We start from the raw sequence: 20,076 nt of genomic DNA, 5'->3' as shown, positions 1-20,076 counted from the left end.
ACAGAAATTTTCTGAGTAGGTCTTCTATATTGTGAATGCAGTTTTTTCACAAGGTGGAAAACCTACATTTTCCACAAATCTGGGGAGTGGGGGCGCTGCCCCCATGGCAGGGACATCAGGGGACCCTACCCACCGCCCCTTCTGTGCCCAGCATCAGCACGTCAGCCTGCTCTCAGCATTGCCGTTCTCTCCTAGGGGATGGATTTCATTGGCCGGGAGGCCCTGCTGCAACAGAAACAGAACGGGGTGTACAAACGCCTCACTATGTTCATTCTGGACGATCACGACACCGACCTGGACCTCTGGCCCTGGTGGGGAGAACCCATTTACCGCAACGGGCAGTACGCAGGCAAGACCACCAGCAGCGCCTACAGCTACACCCTGGAGCGCCACGTTTGCCTGGGCTTCGTGCACAATTTTTCCGAAGACACTGGGGAAGAACAGGTTGTGACGGCAGATTTCATCAACCGGGGAGAGTATGAGATTGACATCGCTGGACACCGGTTCCAGGCCAAGGCCAAGCTCTACCCTGTCACCTCCCTCTTTACCCACAGGCGCCGAAAGGATGATGTGGAGCTAAGTGACTTGCATGGAAAGTAATGCCGGGCTCCCCTCCTGTCCCAACCCTCTGCTTCCCATCTTTTACCTCCCAGATAGGATTTTAAGCTTCACCTGCTTTAAACCTTTTGCTTTGCAACCTCTCTTCTCCTTCCACCTTCCCTTCTCCCTTTTGCAGTGCAGTTAACCATCTAATACTCCCTCTGGGCTGTTCTTCCAGCCCCCCACTCCACCCCTCTCAGATCCTCGTGGTGACACAAAGCATGTGTGACAGGCAGGACAGGTAAAGACTGCACTCGTGGAAGTGGGGAGCCAGGGGTCTGATTTCTCTGGCTGTGTCTAGAAGCAGGGGAAGCTGGTGGTATGCAGGCCGCAGGGCAAGAGTCCAGCTCTGTGAGGCTGACTTTTCTCGGAATAACCTGCTCATCTTGGCGGGTTGCTGTGGATCCGAGGCAGCCCCTTGCGAGAGCCCGTGCTGGGGGTTGGCACCGATCCCTCTACAAGAGGATGACCATCTACCTCATTCATGAGCGGCACCACGTGCATGTTCTTTGGTCTGTAGCAGACAGCCGGCCTGGGACATCCCAGCCTCCCTACTGACCCAGTTACTAGACTTGTGGATCAGGGCCACCCTCCTGACATTTCCTTCACGTCTTGCTGATCTCTAGAAGAGGGTCTGGGGGCCTGAGTAAACAAGCCAGTGTTTGAAAGGGAAAGACCATGTTGCCTTTTGTATTGATCTTCTTGGAAAATGTACCGCACAGAGGTGGTTTTCTGCTGTCCGAACAGTGCTGCTCACTCTTCCCATCTTGACCTTCCTCTTCTCCAGGTGCATCTTTGTCCCCTCTCCTTACCTGCCCCTTCTGCAGCAGGCCCACTCGGCAAACACTGCTGTCCCTTTGGAACAGGGAGGGTGTGTGGTCCTGGGAAGGAACTAAACCATGCTGGCCGTGCAGAGTTCAAGAGCTACTGGACTCTCAAGTTTTGCTTCCTCGGGCACAGAACAGACAGATCTGCACAGAGATGACCCTCAGGAGTCTGGGGAGGGTCCTGTGAGAGTCTGCTCTTCATCCAGCCATCTCTCTGTAGCTCTGGAATAGAAAATGACCAGACCCTCCACTCTCTTACGCAGTGTCTGTCTGCTAAAGGTGAGGCTGGGCTGTCAGAAACTTGTCCACCCTTTGCACTTAAAGTCCAATGGGGGCAGTTTATATGCAAAGTGCTGTCACAGATTTGAATGAACTGTTGTCTTGATATCTTGGAAGCGTTAGCTCTGACGAGTCTGTCAGTCCATTATAGAAGGGCCTTTTGTTCTCCGTGAGCAGCTTAGAACTCTCACGTGTGTCTACCTGCTCTGGCGTTTCTTTGGGGTCTCGGTTTACCCCCTTCATCTGATAGATTCCCTATAGAAACTTCTTGTCCTCTGCCTAGCCAGACAGTTCCTACTTGATTACTGATTGTAGTGTCCACTTTTTAAAAGAGGTCTTCGTTGATTTATTAAGGGAGTATGTGGTTACAACTGTTAGGGCCTCGCTAAGTGATGGGCTGAGAGATGCTGCCGCAAGGAGGGGGGGGAAGTTGGGGGAGAGGTGTCACCTCGTAGGACAGGGCGCAGCAGCTGTGACACATGGGGGAGAGCAGGAATCAGGCACCTGCTCAACACAGGTGTTAGCAGCAGGGGCCCAACTGACCAAGAAAGCTGGAAACAGGCACTGTAGAGCTAAAGGTATCCCCTGCCCTGTACCACTCTCGCCTTTGAAGAATTTAAAAGAAGTTCTAGATTTATGTGTAAATTACATCTTGTCCATAAATAGGGGCACACTTTTAAGACTCGGGCAAGGTGTATATTTATTGAGTGCCCTGACACACACACTCAGCTTTTGGCACTTTAAAATTCACCCTGGAAATCTTTCTTGGTTAACAATGTGAATCTGGCACTTGTCTCTCTTTGGTCCTAACCCTGAAGTGGGTGACTCGTTCCTGACTTCAGCATACCTGACAGAACATCCTGCAGTCTGTCGTTCCCATCATGGGTTTGCCTTGTGTGTCTGCTCCTCTGTCCCTAGAGATTCAAAGGATCTGGATGCTTTGTGAATGCGTGGCGGGACTTGGGTTTCAGATGGCTGGTACTTTTTTCTCTGTGAAATGATCCTTCATCACTTCTTGTGGTCTCTTGAGGGAGGGGCTCTGTGTTCTTCTGTCTTGTCCACATATTCAACTGGACAATCTTGTTGTATCTGGAAACAGAAAGCGTGCCAGCCTCAGACGAACACAGAGCAAAAAGGGACGAGATCTACCTGCTTGGATAGCCTACCTGATGGCCTGTGCCCGGCTGGGGGGGCCCTGTACCCCCAAATACAAGAGATGCTGTTCAGAACAGGGGCCCAGAGACCGTTAAGCTCAGTGAGTAACCTCAGTTATCCCGTTTCTGCAGGAGGAGAGTCCAGCTACTTGGACTCTCACCAGGAGACATGCTGTCCCTGGATTCTACCTTCTTAAACACACCAACAGTTTTACCTCTTTCCCTTCTAAAAGTGGAAAGTAGCTCCACCTTTCTCCCTTACCCTGCCTCTGAATGCATTTGAAATGTTAACCCCGCCCCCCCACCATGGAAGTGGCAGGAATGACAGTTTTCTAAAAGCGGTTTTGCTTCACTGAAGGGAGAACCCACCACCTTGATTTCGGGCTCTTCTTATCCTCTGCCTGATGAACGCATGTGCTGGCATCTGAGTCTTCACCATCCTCTGACAACCTAAGGGAGATAAAAGGGAATCTTCCATAAGCTGTAGTCCTGGTGGTTCTGACCCCAGAACGCTGTGTCCTGGTACAACTGCACTGGCTTTGCTTTCAAGGGTTAGCGACCAGGTTCGGTGTTTTGCATCTTTGCAGCTGCATGGTCAGTATAATCAGCAAGGGTCCCCTTTAGTATCTGAGGTAGGGGTTTGGTCACTAGTGCTTAGTACTGAAGAACTTTCCATGGTTTTCATTTCCTTTCTGCACACCACCCTTAACCCACATCCCTCCCAAACTTGCCAGGAGCAGCTTTTCATCAGCATGAAAAAGGGAAAATTTGCACGAGTCAAGAAATGTCAGAGGGGATGACAGGGTAGGTGACAGAGTCTGGGAGCAAGCTCTGGGTCTCCTGGCTGTGCCTCTCCCCGCGACCCCCACCCTGGCCTCCATGCTAAGGTGCTGAGTTGTAAGGCTCCTCCATCATCCGTACAGGACCTGGGTTCACACTCCCTCATCACTACAGATGCACTATTTTTCAAGAGAACTATTTTTGTATGTCTTTGCCTTCTCTTTGTCCATTAAGCACCGGAGTTTAGTCATTGTATAATACGATTCTTGACTTCTGAGCAGAGAATCTGCATCCCTTGGAGAATTATACATTTCTTCATGGGCTTTCTTCCTCATATTTAGATGTACCTATTTTTATCCTTCGCCAACCTTCTGCCTTCTTGGTTTTCTGTCTCTAAAGGACAGAAATTACAAGGGGTGGGGAAGGTATTTTTAGTATCTGTTTCAAAAGATCTATGCCAGGATTTCCTTTGCACACCCGGAACTGGAGCTTGGAGCACCTTTCTCCAAGCCCGGTTCTCGTGCCTTACACCAGAATGTCCCATGGTAGGTGTAGACAGGAAGGATGAAAAGAAACTTTGCTCAGTCTGAGGGTTTCCCCGGCCACCCCCCATAGCTTCCCTTCCCCATATCAAACAGGGATAGAAAGTTTCCGCAGCTTGTTTCAATCAAGGGGTTTCTAGCAGCACAGTTAACACTTCACTCTCCGGTCTACTCTTAGGATACAGGAAAATGCCATTGTAATTATTGTACAGTGCTGTAACTCCTCCTTTACATTTGTAAATATGCAGTTTGCTCAGTCCCTTAGTGTGTAGTGACAGGTGCTGCCGAGGACATGTGAGGCACTTTAGGGCATGGGATCTTTCTCAGGAGCCCTGGTGACTTTAGGTACCCAGGGTGACTGAGCACTTCTGCCTCTATGAATGCGGTATTAACATCATGCCCTGTATTTCTTTCAAGCCAGATTCCAATTAAGATGTTCTCTTCATGTTATTAAGTTTGTAAATGAATAAACAGACATTTTAATTACTCTGGTCATAGCAACTTGTGAAATGTTCTTCATCTCTAGTAACTTGATGTATTTGCCATCACAAGGGGTAAGCACTCCCCATAAAACCATTTATACCAAAGCATAAAAAAAAAAAAAAAAAAAAAAAAAGAATGTGGAAACCAAGGTAAGACACAAGCATTATGTTACCCTTTGTGTCGGGCTGGCAGGTGTAGAGAAAGTCCCCAATTATCTGAAGTTACGGTCTCAGTCACTGGATCTGACCGCCCATCCTGCCTTACGGTTGATTGCACAGTAAGGAACCTGGCACTTGACATATCCCCCATCCATGTGAAAGCCCACGCTGGCGTGGAAAAATGGGCTCTCTATATATTCTTGCACACAGTGTAGGAAGAGAAGAAAATAGGAGCACCCAGTGATCTTTCCCTATAATCTAAAAATGTAGTCACTGGTCTTTGTTTACTGACCTATTGTTGAGCAGCCACAATCTGTGAACTGAGATAGGCAAACATGTCTATAATAATCGCATGAATCTGTCTTCCAAAACCACTTGTTAAATTTCCAGATCATCGAATGATCAACATTAAATACAAAAGTACATCCCACAGGCTCTGTGGCAATTCTGATATAAGAGTTCCTGAAACCCTGTGCACAGTGACATTGCTAGAATATCCCACAATGATTCCTTGAAGGGGACAACTCTCAAATGAGGTGTATCTCCTCCTTACTATCAATACCCCAGATTATACACACATTCCACACCATATTAGTAACAAGCAACTCTAGGAAGCAGAGCAGAGCCCAGCAAGCAGAATCTAAGCAAAAACACTTACCTTCAAGCCCCTCCTGCAAACGACAGGCCAGCAGAGTTCACTCCCACTAGGACATAGTAGCCCTGCACTGCAGGAGACTCGCCCATGATGCACCTCATGTCTGGGGTGAAGTTCTCGGGGCAGTTGACCAACTTCACGATCTCCAGAGTCTCCAGTTCTGGCATCCGACGCAGGAGGGAACTCAGCAGGGGCTCTGAGCCATAAACACGAGGCCCGGCAAAGCACGAGCAACTGAACCGGTGGACCGGAAGTCAGCGGTTCTGGCGCTGGGCCCATTACACGGACCCTCTGCTGACTCAATCCCTGGTAGATACCCGATTCAAGTACCGGTTGCCATCAAGTTAAATCCAACCCAGGGGGACTCTTCCCGCCCGTCCCGCGCGTATCCCGCATCTTCCCTAACAGAAGCCCGAGACGGTGCAGCGGCAGGCACCAAGCACATTTACCGTCTTCACTCGCGAGTCCTCGCCTCTCAAAAGCAAGCCTGGCCGAGAGCGAGGACACCACGGGAGTCGGGCTCATCTACCGGGCAGGGACCAGGGTGAGGCGGCTGAGGCGCCCGCTCTCAGCACTGGGCCAGCGCAGGGCCGGCCGGGGAACCCTGCTCACGTGCCCAAGCATGTACAGCCTCTTCCTGCCTGCCTGTAGCTCCTCTCCTGGCATCTCTCCTTCTCCACTGCCACATCTACCCGATCCTGTTACAGGACGCTCATCTTAACCCAGAATTGACAAACAAGGTCACACTGCACCAGAGTACGAATTCTATGAAAGGGAAAGCTAGAAAACCGTAGTCTGTCGTCAGAATCTCTAATGATTATAACCTCCCCTTCCCCAGTGGAAACTGTGTCATATGCCACATAATTCCCACTTGGCCGGCAAAGTGAGCCACAGGCCGTGCGTACCCCGTGACCACATGGCAGAGCCACCTCAGCTGGCACACAGATCGAGCCACCGTCCTTGTCAGGGGGAGTCTTGACTTCTCTGTGATGTGAATCACGCAGGTGTTCTGAAGAGCAGCCCTGAGCTACACAAGCGACTAGGCCCAGCTACTCGCTTAGGACAGTTCCCGCGGCCGCCAAACGGTTTCACCAGCTACGACACAGGCCCAACCCTGGGCTTCTGGCTAGTCCGTCACCTCGCAACAAGCTGACAGACCTGCTTCCTACTTGTTATCATTTGGGACCGCCCCATAGCTTGGTCTCCCCGTTCTACCTGCTCCAGTCGTATTCGGCTCACGATTCCCCGGGTTCTTTTCCCTTGGTGACGCACACAAGGGGTAACGTACGCTTAAGCTTTACAGTCACAAATATCCTTAAGCGCAGCTGGTGAAATTCAGTGGCCCAGACTACGATTTCACTGTCAAGCACCAAAACTTAAGCACTTCCTTCTCTTCCTCATTCAGGAGCCAGATGTGGCCACCTAATACATACTTCAGAGAGCGAACTAGGAAATGGCACAGGAAAACTTTCACATCATAGGAATTCTGGCATCTGGATAGGATCCGAGATAATGACCGAATCCCCTCGATAGATAAGGAAACGGGAGACAGCTCAACACGCTCACACACTTGCCCGAGGTGAGACCAGGACGAGTGCAGAGCTCGGACTGAAACTCAAGCCTCAACTAAAATCCCCAGGCAGGCGTGGCGTCGGACCGCATACGGTACTGACTAAACGAGTCCGGGGCACAGGCAGACCAGTAAATGGCAGAGTACCTGCTTACCTGTTTGGATCCCTGTTTCTTGCTCTAACTGCTGGTAGAGTTTGTTGGAATAGTCTGCCATCTTCTGCTCGATGGTCAAGTGCCTGGCGGTGCTCAGGATGCCGGCACAGAACCTCGTAGAGCCAGCGGCCAGCCTGCGGGATGGATCCAAAATGCTATTAGGTAGGCTCGCATATCTGTGAATGCAACTAGTTCAAAGACCCTCGTTACTAGCACCGACCGTGATATCAAAAGATGGAAACCTAAATATCCCGACAGGAGAGGGATTTCAAATGCTGGCGTTCACCTACACGACGGGACGCCGCGCAGCCATAAAAAAGGCGCGAGAATGCTCTTCTGCAACAATATGGGAATCCTAATGAAAACAGCACGGGAGGAGCACTACTTAATATGCTACTAACTTGTACAAAAAAAGAGAAAAAAATAGCAAGTGAAGACCCACGTACACATGTACACACTGACCAACACGTTTGCTTATATACACGGGGGTGTCTGGAACGACACACCAGGAACTTAATTTGCCTCCAGCGAGGGAAACTTCAGCTAGAAGTCAGGGATGAGAAGCAGACTTTCCCTGCACACTCTTTTACAGTTTTTAATTCTGAATCGTGTAAATGTATTGCCTATTCGGAGAGATTTACAACAGACTTGTTAAATGTCATTCAATTTCTGGTAGGCAATAGAACAAAAAAGGACTTTAAGGGAAAGTGAGACAACTTGTACCAAGTGTGAACCTTAGTCAGTAATAAGGTATCCATACTGATTCATCATATTTAACGGTAACCCCAACCTAAGATGTCAGTCCCAGGTGCACACAGGCGTGAGGCACACGGGAACTCGGTACAACCTTTGCATTTGTTCTGTAAATCTAGCACGGCTCTAAAATAAGTTAATTCAGTGGGGGAAAAAAAAGGAACAGAAATAAGACAGGATGCAGCCAATTTCATTTCAGCCCATAGAGGGAGCTCCAGAGTCACGGGGTCTACGTTGCCATTTGACCGCCCCTACCCAGAGAACAAGATGGTAAGATGTGCCCGGACCCTGAAATAAAACGCACCCTCTTCGGATACTCGGCTTCGCGGCATCTGCCACCTGTCTCAGAGCCCAAAAACACGGGTATTGCACATCGTGAAACCATGGACAGGAGATTTCGCCTTTCCGTGACTGTTCTCATGCTACTTAGCGACAGGTCAGCCACTGCCGGGACAGGTTACCGGGAGCAGAGGGGGTGAGGGAAGCCCACGCAGTTGGTGCAACATGGCCCCAAGCCGGGTCCCGTCTGGTCCTTACCTGCCCTGCTCCAAAAGGACAATATCCTTCCAGCCCATCTTGGAGAGGTGATAGGCCACGGATGTGCCCATGATTCCACCGCCACAGATGACCACCTGTGCCTGGGCAGGCAGGGCGACAGAATGCGCCTCGGCAGCTGGCGCACCGCTTCTCCCCGACGACCAGTTCTGCCATCCTCGGCCGGTCCTTTGTCTCCGGGCCACCGACAGCAACCGGGAAAACATCACGTCTGTCAGTCAGCAGCTCGGAGATGTGCTCCCACTGGGCCAAAGAGGAGATTCTCCCCAATTCAAACTAGACAGAGAAAGCAAACAGATTTCATTCCACTATACTCAGTGCGCCGGATTAGTGACAAAAGAAAAGGAGGCAACAGAGAATGATAGTCATCACGCCTCATCCAGACAGAGGCACAAGCACACGCAAAGGCCCTGAGGGGAGGCACACCTTAAGGAGTCCGAGCACAGAAGGGAGGCCAGTGTGCCCACAGCTCGACGGCAAGGCACAGTCGACCAGAGACGAGGCCGGAGAGGCAGGCAGAAAGCAATGACACAAGCGCTTGGATGCCTCACGAGGAGCTGGGATTTTACTCCAAGTGCAAAGGAAAATACTAAAGCAGGGAATGAAATGATCCGATACGCTTTTCCTAAGATCAGCCTGGCTCCACAGTGGGGACTGGACTGGAGGAAAGGCAGGGCTAGGAAGCTACCGCAGGAGTCCAAGAGGGAGGGCACGGAGGCTCACACAAGGATGGTGGCGGTGGAGTCAGAGCCATGACTGGATCGTTGTGGATGGTGAAATGACAGTACTTAACTTGCCAACAAACCGGATGTTAAGATGGGGAGCGGGAGAAAGACGGACGATGGCAAACTTTCCAGGTTAAGCGACGGGTGCCACTTCCTAAGGTGTGAAGGACTAGGGATGCGGAGGGAGGCGGGAAGGAGAGGGAGAGGGAGGCGGTGAGGGCGCGTGCGCGCATACCGAGGTGTCAAGGGCGAGACACCTAGCAGGCATCCACGTGGAAGTGCCAAGCAGCTAGATAACCAGGCCTGAAGCCTGGGGAAGACATGGGGTATCCGGAGACCCGGCAGTCTGAGGAACAACTCTGAGGCTCCCCAGCAGGCACAGCTTGGCAAGAGAAAGAAAGTACTGGACGGGGGACTGCGCGCTGGGGCAGACTCACAGAGCGTCCAAACGGCTGAGCGGCGGAAAGGGAACCGGGCAGAGGTGTCACAGAAGCCGAGAGAGGAGATGGTTCACTACAGAGGGTGGCCAGGGATGGAGCAAGACGGCCATGTGCCTGCTGGGACTTGACGACACAGAGGTCCTTGGTGTCCTCAAAGAGGACATTCCCAGGGGAGTGCCAGGGACGAAGCACGGACTAGAGCAAGCTCAAGAGCAAGGAGATGAGGGAGTGTGCACAGCTTCTTCACGTGCTGCCCGGAGGGAGCAGAAACCCCAGACAGGAGGAGAGAATGGGGGTGGAGCAAGGCTATTTGTCTATAAAGGTGGGAGCCACGGAGACTGTTTCAGGGCTGGCGAGAAGGGCCAGGAAGAGGGAAAGAGGTGGGGGAGGAAGGAGAGGCGGTGACAAAGAATGAGGTCCTGGAAAGGAAGGGAGAGAGAAGAGAAGAGAAGAGAAGAGAAGAGAAGAGAAGAGAAGAGAAGAGAAGAGAAGAGAAGAGAAGAGAAAACAAACCCAAAGCCGCAGTGAGGGACGGCGTGCCCCGCGTCTGCACAGGCCACGGACTAGAGACGCCAGGTCCCACGGCCCCTTCCTGAAAGCAGGGGAGGACCGGTCATGGCGGGCTTATGACGAACCACGGGAGTCACAGGCTGCGACCAAGCGCATGTCCCTCGGAGATGACTAACACCATGAGGTAGATTAGGGAGCGGACAGGTTCAGGCCACCAGGGAGAATTACTCTAAGGGCATAAGAGGACTGTTCGATTTTTAAGAAACTGCAGACAGCCCTGTGGGCGAAGGCACGGTCTCCGAGTGTGGGGAGACGGCGACACTTCAGAGGAGAGCCCTGGCAGCCCGTGCGCCCACCAGCACGCCGCTACCAGCCCGGGACCCACGGAGGGCCCCCGACGGCCCAGGTCGTCCAAGGCCAAGGTGTGGGTGCCCATCCATCAGACAGGATCTCAGAACTGAGACCGAGCGGGCCTCCACTGCGTCCCAAGGAAATCCCATCCAAGCAGGGCTGATTACTTTGGCCACCTTGTGGTGATCTCCAGGCCTCACCTCCTTGGTCCCCGCCAAACCGTCTCAAGACAGAAGCTTCTCCACAGCCAGACTTCCCACAATCTCATCTCCATATGACCAATTTCTCTCTCTCTCTCTCTCTCTCTCTCTCTCTCTCTCTCTCTGCTGTCCTCCCCTCCAAACCTCTCCACCGTGTCCTCCAGAACATCCTTTCCAAACTGGAACACGCAGCCCTTCACCTAGCTTCTCTCCACCTCTGCTTCAACAGAGACACAGCTCTACTGAGGGAAACGCCACTGCCACGTGGCCAGCCCGTCCCACTGACCCTGCCATCAGGAGGGGGGGAGGCGGGCACCCTTCTCCCTTCAGAACCATTACCACTTGGTCATGCTTGAAAAGACCCTGTTCCCTCATGGCTCACACTAGCAGGCACCCCGTAGCGAGCCCCGGGCCACTGCGTGTTCAGCCACAGGCAGATGTCTGTCGACATTCAGGTGCTGAACCCACAACACTGCTCCTCTCCCAACCTGGGACCCCACCTCCTTCCTTCCTTCCAAACGCAAAACCTGTCACCTGTCTCCTCAACCCCTGAAACTCCACCTGCATCTACGACCACCTCTTCCTTCAACCTCGTAGGGTCAAAAGTTGATCCCTCCCCACGTGCCCTGGATCCCTCTCTCTCCTTCCTTCCCTTGACTCCGCTCCATCAACTGTCCCCTTCCACGTACCTTCAGTGTCCCCTCCAATCCTCAGCATTTTAATATGCTCAAGTCCCTCCCAACTGACTTAAGAAATACAAGAAAGGCTCCATAACAGTCTTCCAATGGTGATTTTTAATTTTACAAATTCTGAATTATAAAAATTGTGGTCTTTGTAAACAACACAAACGCAGAAGGAAATTAAGATCTCCCATCATGCAAAATACTCAATTCCAGGGCTGATGAAATTTCCCCAGACTTATTTATCTTGCAGCACGTGCTCCCCTGACATCCACCCGTGTGCCACCACCTGTCTTAAAGTCCTTTTTGTTACACCTCAGTGACTGCACAGTCTGCCGGCGGGTTACACCAAAATTTACTATGACGTCACAACCTGTCTTTTTCACTTGACAAGAAGGGCTTCCTATGGTATCTGTCACTTTCCCCCCTTTCCACCGTCCTGAACCCAAGCGGTTAAGCTCCTGTCCCGCATGCCGGAATACTGCTCTCACCAAGAATGCCACTGTTGCCACCTTCCAGGGACACTGGGCCCATCTCACCCTCTCCACAGCACTGAACACCGCCGATCGCTCCCGCTACTCACGCACTCTGTCCCTGTTTTGACACCGACTACACCGGTCACATCTACACCGCCTTCTCTCCCCTGCCCATCCTTCTGTGTTGCTGTCCCTCAGGGTGTCTGGGACCAGCTTCTCCTCTCAGTTTGCCACCCTCCAGGGTCATTTCACGCGTACCAAGACTGACGCCTAAGCCCACAACAGCCCCGAGCTTTACATCCGCACCTCGAGCTGAACAATGGCCATGTCCACTTGGGTTCCCGTGGGTCACACCGAGCACATCCAGAAGGGAAACCCACCTGCCTCAATCTCCAAATCTGCTCCACTTCTGTGTCCCGCACTGACACCATACACAAGAATCCCAGGTGTCACCCTGGGTTCCTCCCTCTCTCTCACCTCCTCTATACGGCCAACCGTCATGGACTAACAATTCCACAGGCGACAGTTCCCTCAGACCATCGACTTCTCCCCCTCCTCACTGCCGTTACCTGAGTACAGACCGCCATCCCCGCTCAGATGAAGGCAGAAGCTTCCCGACAGGGCTTCCGCACACCATTCTCCCCACCCCCCCTCAATCCTTCCGAGGAGGGGCGTGGAGGGAGCCTTCTCAAATGAAACTCTTGTTCACACCCCTACTCAAAACCCTGCAATGCCTTTCTGATGCCCTGAGGAAAAAAAGCATTCTCCTGAACAGGAAGTGTGCAAGATCCTTCATCATCAGGCTCATTCCTGACCTCTGGTCTCTTTCTCTCCTCTCCAGCCAGACGGACATACCCATAATTCCTCCAACAGGACAGGCATTGAGTCTCTCTGAAACCCCCAGGATCTGGGCACACTGTTCCTTCGAACCACACGGCATAGTTCCTGCCCCCCTGCCCCCCAAACATGGATAATCCCCTCAGCTCTCACCCTGTTTCGCAGCTTATCAGACCCCCTCTCCCCCAATACCGCCTCAGGTGACTCTTCTGTGTTCTCCCACAACACCCTGCACTTCTCCAGCACAGAGCCTCCCACACGGTCACGGCCTGTTTGCCAATCAGGGAAACGGCACAACGACCCCGCTGAAAATGCAGGCTTTGGGGGCAGACAGGTACGGGTCTGAAAATCTCCCCCACCTCTCATCAGCTCTGTGGCTCTGAGCAAGTCATTCCATCTCTGTGCTCCAGGCTCCTCATCCACAAGGTGAGCTACGAACACCTGCCTGGCCGGGTTGCCACAAAGACTACGTCAGACAATACAGGAAAAGCATGGTAACTGGCACCCGAGAAGCACTCAGTAAGTGCTAGTTTTTAGTCTCCTCTTACAATGGAGCTCTCTGGGAGCTGAGACCAGTTACCGCTTCAACGTGATTCTGCCGGCATTCAGGGTAGGCACCTAGGAAATATAATCAACAGAGGAATGAGAATATACAATAAACGAGATGGGAAAAAATTCAGTGAGGACTCTGAGATCTTGAGGCTAGGCTCCAAGATTTCAGGGGATATCTAAATCACATAGAGTAATTTTTTATAATTGTTTTCGGGTCTTTTTGTTTTTTAGAGAGAGAAAGGGAGCCAGCAGGAGCCGGGGAGGGGCCGCAGAGGGAGAGAGAGTATCTTAAGCAGGCTCCACGCTGAGCATGAAGCCGGATCTGGGGCTCATCCCACGACCCTGGGATCGTGACTTGAGCCAAATCCAAGACTGGGACGCTCAGCCAACTGAGCCACCCAGGCCGGTAGAGAAGAATCTGAAGATGTCAAAGACAAAGAAATAAAAGGTGTAGCCGGGTTTAAAATAAGTTATATCTAAAAACAAAAACCAAAAAACTAAGATGGCCCTATAATATTCTCTCCCTCTAAGAAGAATCGCTAAGGCAACCTCAATATTGGGACTGGTTATGCTCACACCTGCTTACGACAAGAAGAGCAAGGGACAGCTCCAAGTCCCTCTGGGTTGTTCCCCTGTATGGTCCCAGCGTGTGTACAAATGGGCCGCTGGCCACAAGGAAGCCTAGTGAGTGGAGCTCGACCGACACACTTCCCACTCTTGCCTCAGCAGAAGGGCCACCTGGGACATTTCTTTCAAACAGACAGACAAAAACCCCAACACTATCCCAGGCTCTTTCTCTGGAGAGTCTGATCCTGCTGGTCCCGGGGGAGTATCTGTCAAAACGTGCCACCAGGTGATCAGGCAAGTTTAAGAAATTAATACATATCCCTAGCGCTGGAAAAGTGTGCCCCGTGGCCCGGCACCCCTCTTCCCCTTCCCACCCTCCCCCCCCTCCCCCCCGCGTGCCCGGAGGTCACGCTTACAGAGATTCCCGAATCTAATGTGAATGTCCTTCACAGGGGTCCCGAGTGACCAAACATCACGAAGACAGTTCACCACCCTGGCCTACACTTTTCCCGGTAACTCGGCTTGCCGCACCCTGCAGCAGGCGTACAAGTTAGCGAAGCAGAGGCGGACCGCACGTCTCCAGGCGGGAAAACGATTGCACCTGCAGAGGGAGAACGGCGGGCGAGACCAGCCAAACCCGCGCCAGGCGCTGTGCAAGCCCGAGGCGGAGAGCCCGAAGCGAGGGCACCCCGGCCGCTCTGGACATCGGGCTGAGCCGCGGACGCCTGAAGCAGCCGGAGCGCAGGCCCGGGGGCAGCCGTGCACGGGGCCCCAAGGCCCGGACCCCGGACCCCTTCGGCCGGACGCCGCACAGCCGCAGACCGACTGAGAGAGACGAGGCAGACCCATTCCCGCCCCGGGCCGCCGGAGTCCCCAGCGACCCGGCAGGAGCGACAGGAAACGAGGGGCGGCCGCGACCACCCCCGAGGAAGACCAAAGCGAAAAGGGGGGCGCTGAGACCCGCGCGGAGGGGAGGCCAGAGCGGCCCCGCCGCCGTCTCCTTACCTCACGGGCCGCCGCGGGCTCCGCCGTCAGCAGCACCCCGGCGGCAGCGCGACAGCAGCCACAACAGTTGCCGGGGGTCCCGCCGCCAGAAACGGGGCACTGGGAATGGGAAGGGGGCGGGGCGGAGGGAGTAAAAAGTTCCGGGGAAGCGGGAGACCGCGACCTTCCGCGCTTTACGGCCCCCGGCAAGGGTACGCCCGCGCGTGCCGGCACACGCGCACGCGCGCGCCGTGACGTCCCCGCGGCGGCCCCGCCCCTGCCACGTGGGGCTTGTTTGGGTCTCGCGAGGCCCCGCCCCGGGAGCTCGGCCCGCGCCCCAGTGGTCCCGGCTGCTTTCTGAAGTGTGCAGGTGGAGCGGGGATGCTGCGGTGGGTCGCCGGCCTTGCCGGGGTGTCGGGAGCGCGGGGCTTCGCTCTGCCCTCCAGGCGCCCTGCCGCTTCTGTCCCCGAGCGGGTCCGCGGCTCAAAGCCACTCCAGTCCCTGGCGCAAAAGGGCGGCGTGGACCGACAGTCCCTTGTCTCTGGAAGGCGCTCGGCTCTTCCTGGGCCAGGCTCTAGCAGAGCGTCTGAAATCCGGTCTGCGGGCCTGGCCCGACCTCGGAGGCGGGTTTAGCGACCCTGAGCTCTGGGCGGGATCTCACTCTGCACCTTCCTGGCTTGCCTGGGCCCGAGGAAGCGGAGTCATTCACTCCATCTTCTGAGAAGCCTCCCGTCCAGTCCTCCCTTCCTATCGCTTGGCCCTGTTTTCCTTCCCTCGTGGAACTCATCACTATCTAAAGTATGTGTTCGCTGACTGCCTTTGCCACCAGTTGCAGGTCCCGGACCCTGTCGACAGAACCTCAATCTTAGGCACGGCAGCACTTGCAGCAGCGCTCGGCGCATGGTCCAGGCAGTATTTCTTTGAACGGGGAGCGTTCTGAGGGCACGGCCGCCACTGCACGGTGGGCCACACTCTGCACTTCCCGGTCTTGGGATTGAAGCCCGTCTTGCCACACGAGCCAGTCTTGTTTCCTTCTGGCCTCTGATGATGGGATTCCGCAGTGCGCAAGAACCGGAGGGCTGCTGCCATTTGGGGGGGGGGGGGCAGGAAAGCTCAGGGACCCCGGTGGCACCAGGCCGGCCCACAACCTGCATAACTGTCTACCCACTGACTCGCCAGTTAACTCACATGCTACATTGCACCGGGTTCTGGCTGCCTGAGGATGGAAACTCCGCCTCTTGCTAGTCTGACACATAAAAGTTTAAGACATTCTGCGCTTCTGTGCAGAGAAATTCTTCAGTATTTTAGCTCATGGCTTAGAGCTTGGTGTCCCTGACTGCCCAAAAGGGAGAGGAAATAGACCAACCCATCTGAGGTGGTATTCTTGAGGACGGCCCAGATGTGGCAGTTTGGGGAGAAAAACTTCACAAGTTTTCTTGATGAGTAGTTTCACCTATGCCACTTTCAGGCTTGTGAATTGGGGAGAAACCTAGTTGTCTGTACGAAATGGTGGGTGAAATGAAGTGATGGTGTTGTAAATTCCATTCTGTTTACGTGCAGTTAAGTAGTGAACACGCTGTACGCATTTCTCCCTGCTTACCTCAACCATCACTATTTTTTTGATGTTTATTTATTTTGAGAGAGGGAGAGAGAACAAGCGGGGGAGAGGGGCAGAGAGAGAAGGAGAGAGAGAGAGGATCCCAAGCAGGCTCTGCACCACCAGTGCAGAGCCGGATGCAGGACTGGGACCCACCAACGCTGAGATCATGACCTGAGCCCAAGTCAAGAGTCAGAGGCTCAACCGACTGAGCCACCCAGGTGCCCCTCAACCGTCACTATTTTACATCTCCACGTTCAAAAGCTAAGTCCCACGGCTCCTTTATGGTCGACGTTGATTCTTGTACTTTCGAGGCTCTCATACCCACCAAATGCCCTATTCTTCAGGAGGACTGACTGTTTTGTCTTCTGGGCTTCTACTCCATGAAACGTCAGAGTGACTTCTTGTACGATACTTCACAGAGCAGACCATCCCATGCACAATTTCACATCTTGACAGGACTTTTCACTCGTGGTATTTGGATTCACCGTTGCAAACATTCTGCCTTCTTGGTTTTCTGTCTCGCAAGGACTGAAATTACCAGGGGTGGGGAGGATAGTTTCAGCATCTGTTTCAAAAGATCCATGCCAGGATTTCCTTTGCACACCAGGAACTGGAGCTCGGAGCACCTCTCTGCTCCAAGCCCGGTTCTCGGTTCTCTTCTCGGTTCTCCTGCCTTACGCCAGGATGTCCCACGGTAGGTGTAGACAGGAAGGACAAAGAGAAAGTCAATCACTCGGTCTGAGGGTTCCCCTCCACCCCCCATAGCCTCTCTTCCCCAGATCAAAGGCCTGGCCTGCTGGGTAGAAAGTTTCTGCAGCTTGTTTCAATCAAGGGGTTTCTAGCAGCACAGTTAACGCTTCACTCTCCGGTGTGCTCTTGGGATACAGGAAAATGCCACTGTGATTATCGTACAGCGCTGTAACTCCTTGTTTACATTTTGCAAATGTGCAGTTTGCTCAGCCCCTTTCTGTGTGTGTGTAGTGACAGCATGGGGTGCTGAGGACACGTGAGGCATTTTAGGGCACGGGCTCTTTCACAGGAGCCCCGGGGACTTGAGGCGCCCAGAGTGACCAGCATTTCTGCCTCCGCGGGCGCGGTATTAACATCCTACCCTGTATTTCCATCAAGCCGGAGTCTAATTAACGTGTTCTTTTCATGCGACCGGGTCTGCAAATGAATAAACAGACACGTTAATTACTCTGGCTGAGTCCACTGGGAAACGTGCTTCATGTTGGGCGACAGGGTGTTAAGTATTTGCCATAACAGAGGATAAACACGGTACACAAAACCATATCCATCTGTGTTACCAGAGCATAAAACAGGGTTTGGAAACCAAGGCACAGCACACACAGGCATCCCATCACCCTCCGCGCAGTGGCGGCATGGCTAGAGACAGACAGCCTCCCTTACTCTCCTGAAGGTTGTGAGGACTCACATCTAAGTCTTTAACACGCGGAAGACTGAACCAGCCAAGAAAGTGCTAAGCACGTGGTAGGCACCAGCGGTGGTGCCTCGGAATCGTCTCGGGACACGTAAAGCAACACCCTCTGAGTGAACTGGAATCACCAAGGCTGGAAGTCTGACCCGTACTTCTCGAGAGGCTTCCAGGAACTTCTCTCGTGTCTAGAAACCGCTGGGTGCCAAGAGTTGAGCAGTCCGGAGGACAAATGGTAGCTGTGAAAGCTTTGTGGCTTCAGAAGGACTCTCGCTGGTTCCTAAGGAAGATACTTAGAGCCGGACAGGGCTCTTCTCATACCTCATCCCATTTGATCTTGTGACAATCTTAGGAGGTGAGGTTGTAGCCGACGATGTGGGCTCAGAGGTAACGTGACTTTTCCACGATCACGCCGCTTGTGGGAAGATCTAGAAACGGAGCCGAGGTGTTCATTCTGAATCCAGAAGCCATCTGCGCCGTAGCATAGGGCAGGTGGCCAGGAGGACGTCTGAGGCTGGGGACAGAGAGCGAGAAAAGAGCACGCAATGTAACAGTAAGGAGCCTGTGCTCCCCGGATCTTTCCAGGCCCTCGTGCCGTCTGCCAGGTGACCTTGCAGTGCGTGAAAGGGTTGGAGTATACGTGTCAGCCGTCCTGAGGACTTTTATAAAAGGTCGGCAGAGACCGCGGTGTGCAGGCCCGGAGCGAGGCCCTAAGGCAAATTACGCGCGTCCGTAGCCCTCCCGGGTGCGGCTTTTCATCAGCGATGGTGCCCCGAGCGGCCACCGTGTCTTGGAGGGTCATGGGATCACACCCGAGGGGAGACTCGGGAAACAGATCTGGACCCGGCCTGACGCCCAGCCCGCCGACCCCCAGCCCGCCACGGCCGCCCGCCAAACCGCAGCCCCCTGCGGGCCGGTAAGCGTGAGGCCAAGTGCTCGTGTGACGCACCGGGTCCCGGGCTGGGGTGTAGCAGCCATCTCGCGGCTCAGATAGAGGGCGTCTGGCCGCGTGGCCACGCAGGAACGACGCAGTCAGGGCCTCCGTCTCCTTGAGGGACTCTTCACTCGCCGCGAACTCGGGAGTCACCGGTCTTTTGTTCCGCTCATCTAACCAGCTTCTGAGCCGCTACGTGTGAGGACCCCACAAGCTGACACGTCGCGAACGACCTCATCATCCAAATCTCCTTTTATTTCCAGTCCACGAATGGTCAACCGGGTCAGAAACCGCGGGGTCATCTGGTCGCCCCGCTGGCTTCTCCCCGTACCTCCGGTTCGTCACCCAGCACGACCGAGTGGTGTCCCCGGACCTCTGGTCTCTTCCGGCCTCTCGTTCCTGCCGCTGCTGCCCGCGTTCAGAGAGTAGCATCCCTCGCTTTGATGACGATCCCCGAAGAGATGGCCCCGCTCCTGCTCCCACCCTGTCCTCGCTCTGCAGGGCTGTCTTTCCAAAACACGTGGGATCGTTGTACTCCCTGGCTTAGCACGTCCTCATGACTCCAGTCCTTGCGGAGGTTGCGTCCGGACTCCTTAGCATATGGCAGAGCGCGGTCCTCATGGTGGAACTCGCTCTGGGCCCACACACTGTGCGACGCTGGGGCCCGATTCCTGGCCTGTTTGCCCCGTGTGTGTGTGCGGCTCATCTTTCCTCTCACCCTGCTCTCCACTCACACCCGCCAGACCCATCTCTCGCTCGCTAAGATGCCCTTCCTGGCACCTGTCCCGCTGTGCTGGGGGAAGAGTTCTCCATTTAGAATCAAATCCCCCCCCCCCCAAGCCCCTCCAGTCAGCCTGGCAGACCGTCCAGAATTTCAGAACCTCAGCCCACATCACCACCATCTCTCGGTGAAGCCTCCCCTTCCCCACAACACCTGGTCTCCCTTTGGTGTGGCCCGCTGGACTCTCTCCGCCTCTGTCTTTACGTGGTCCTCTCCCCTCCTCGCGTGTCAGTCGCTCCCAAGAGGACTGGCTTCCCCGTACCCATCTTGTGCTGCGCCCTGCATCCACCAGATGATTAGTTGAGGGAAAGCGGTGAGCGCGAGCTCCGTTTGCCAATCTGTGAAATGGCAGTTTCGTCGTGGCCTCGTGGCCTCGGGGACTCTTTTCTGCCTTGGGCCTACCAACTCACCGGTAGGTGGCGCTGAGACACGTGAATTGAGGTTTCCCGGGTCTCCCAGCCCCGCATCTGGAGTGCAGGTAGTCAGGATTAAC

General features: G+C 54.0%; 2 protein-coding genes across 6 annotated transcripts in view; one reads left to right on the top strand and one right to left on the bottom strand.

Moving 5' to 3' along the window:
- Nucleotides 1-4,679, top strand: part of LOC102967160 (pyruvate dehydrogenase phosphatase regulatory subunit, mitochondrial) — a 37,301-nt gene extending 32,622 nt beyond the window's left edge. For both annotated transcript variants that reach the window (XM_042968425.1, XM_042968426.1), the window contains one exon: nucleotides 196-4,679. In XM_042968425.1, coding sequence (XP_042824359.1) covers nucleotides 196-600 — 405 coding nt within the window. In that variant the 3' untranslated portion in view covers nucleotides 601-4,679. The remainder of the gene's footprint in view (nucleotides 1-195) is intronic.
- Nucleotides 2,390-15,028, bottom strand: LOC122234032 (pyruvate dehydrogenase phosphatase regulatory subunit, mitochondrial-like). 4 transcript variants are annotated; one of them, XM_042968429.1, is made up of 6 exons: nucleotides 14,855-15,028; nucleotides 13,090-13,348; nucleotides 8,494-8,787; nucleotides 7,204-7,337; nucleotides 3,230-3,310; nucleotides 2,390-2,795 (listed from the first exon to the last, which is right to left on the bottom strand). In XM_042968429.1, the coding sequence occupies exons 3-6, from the start codon at nucleotides 8,715-8,717 to the stop codon at nucleotides 2,773-2,775; spliced, it is 462 nt and encodes a 153-aa protein (XP_042824363.1). In that variant the 5' UTR covers nucleotides 8,718-8,787; nucleotides 13,090-13,348; nucleotides 14,855-15,028; the 3' UTR covers nucleotides 2,390-2,772. The 4 variants fall into 4 exon arrangements, with proteins under 4 accessions (XP_042824363.1, XP_042824361.1, XP_042824362.1 ...); XM_042968427.1 differs by having other exon boundaries at nucleotides 3,233-3,310; XM_042968428.1 differs by lacking the exon at nucleotides 13,090-13,348.
- Nucleotides 15,029-20,076: the final 5,048 nt, after the last annotated feature.

The sequence above is a fragment of the Panthera tigris genome, chromosome E2 (genome assembly GCF_018350195.1).
Source record: "Panthera tigris isolate Pti1 chromosome E2, P.tigris_Pti1_mat1.1, whole genome shotgun sequence".
In the NCBI taxonomy this organism is placed as follows: domain Eukaryota; kingdom Metazoa; phylum Chordata; class Mammalia; order Carnivora; family Felidae; genus Panthera; species Panthera tigris.
Note: the sequence above shows the minus strand (reverse complement) of the source record. Positions and strands in the feature narration are given on the sequence as shown.

Bases quoted from the DNA above. Each gene is read 5' to 3' on its own strand.
- LOC122234032 (XM_042968427.1), bottom strand. From the start codon at position 8,667: ATGGCAGAACTGGTCGTCGGGGAGAAGCGGTGCGCCAGCTGCCGAGGC. The intron at 7,338-8,493 runs GTAAGGACCAGA...TCCATCCCGCAG, and splicing joins GTCCTTTTGGAGCAGGGCAG to GCTGGCCGCTGGCTCTACGA. The intron at 2,796-3,232 runs GTGGTGGGTTCT...TTCTGTTTCCAG, and splicing joins AAGAAGAGCCCGAAATCAAG to ATACAACAAGATTGTCCAGT.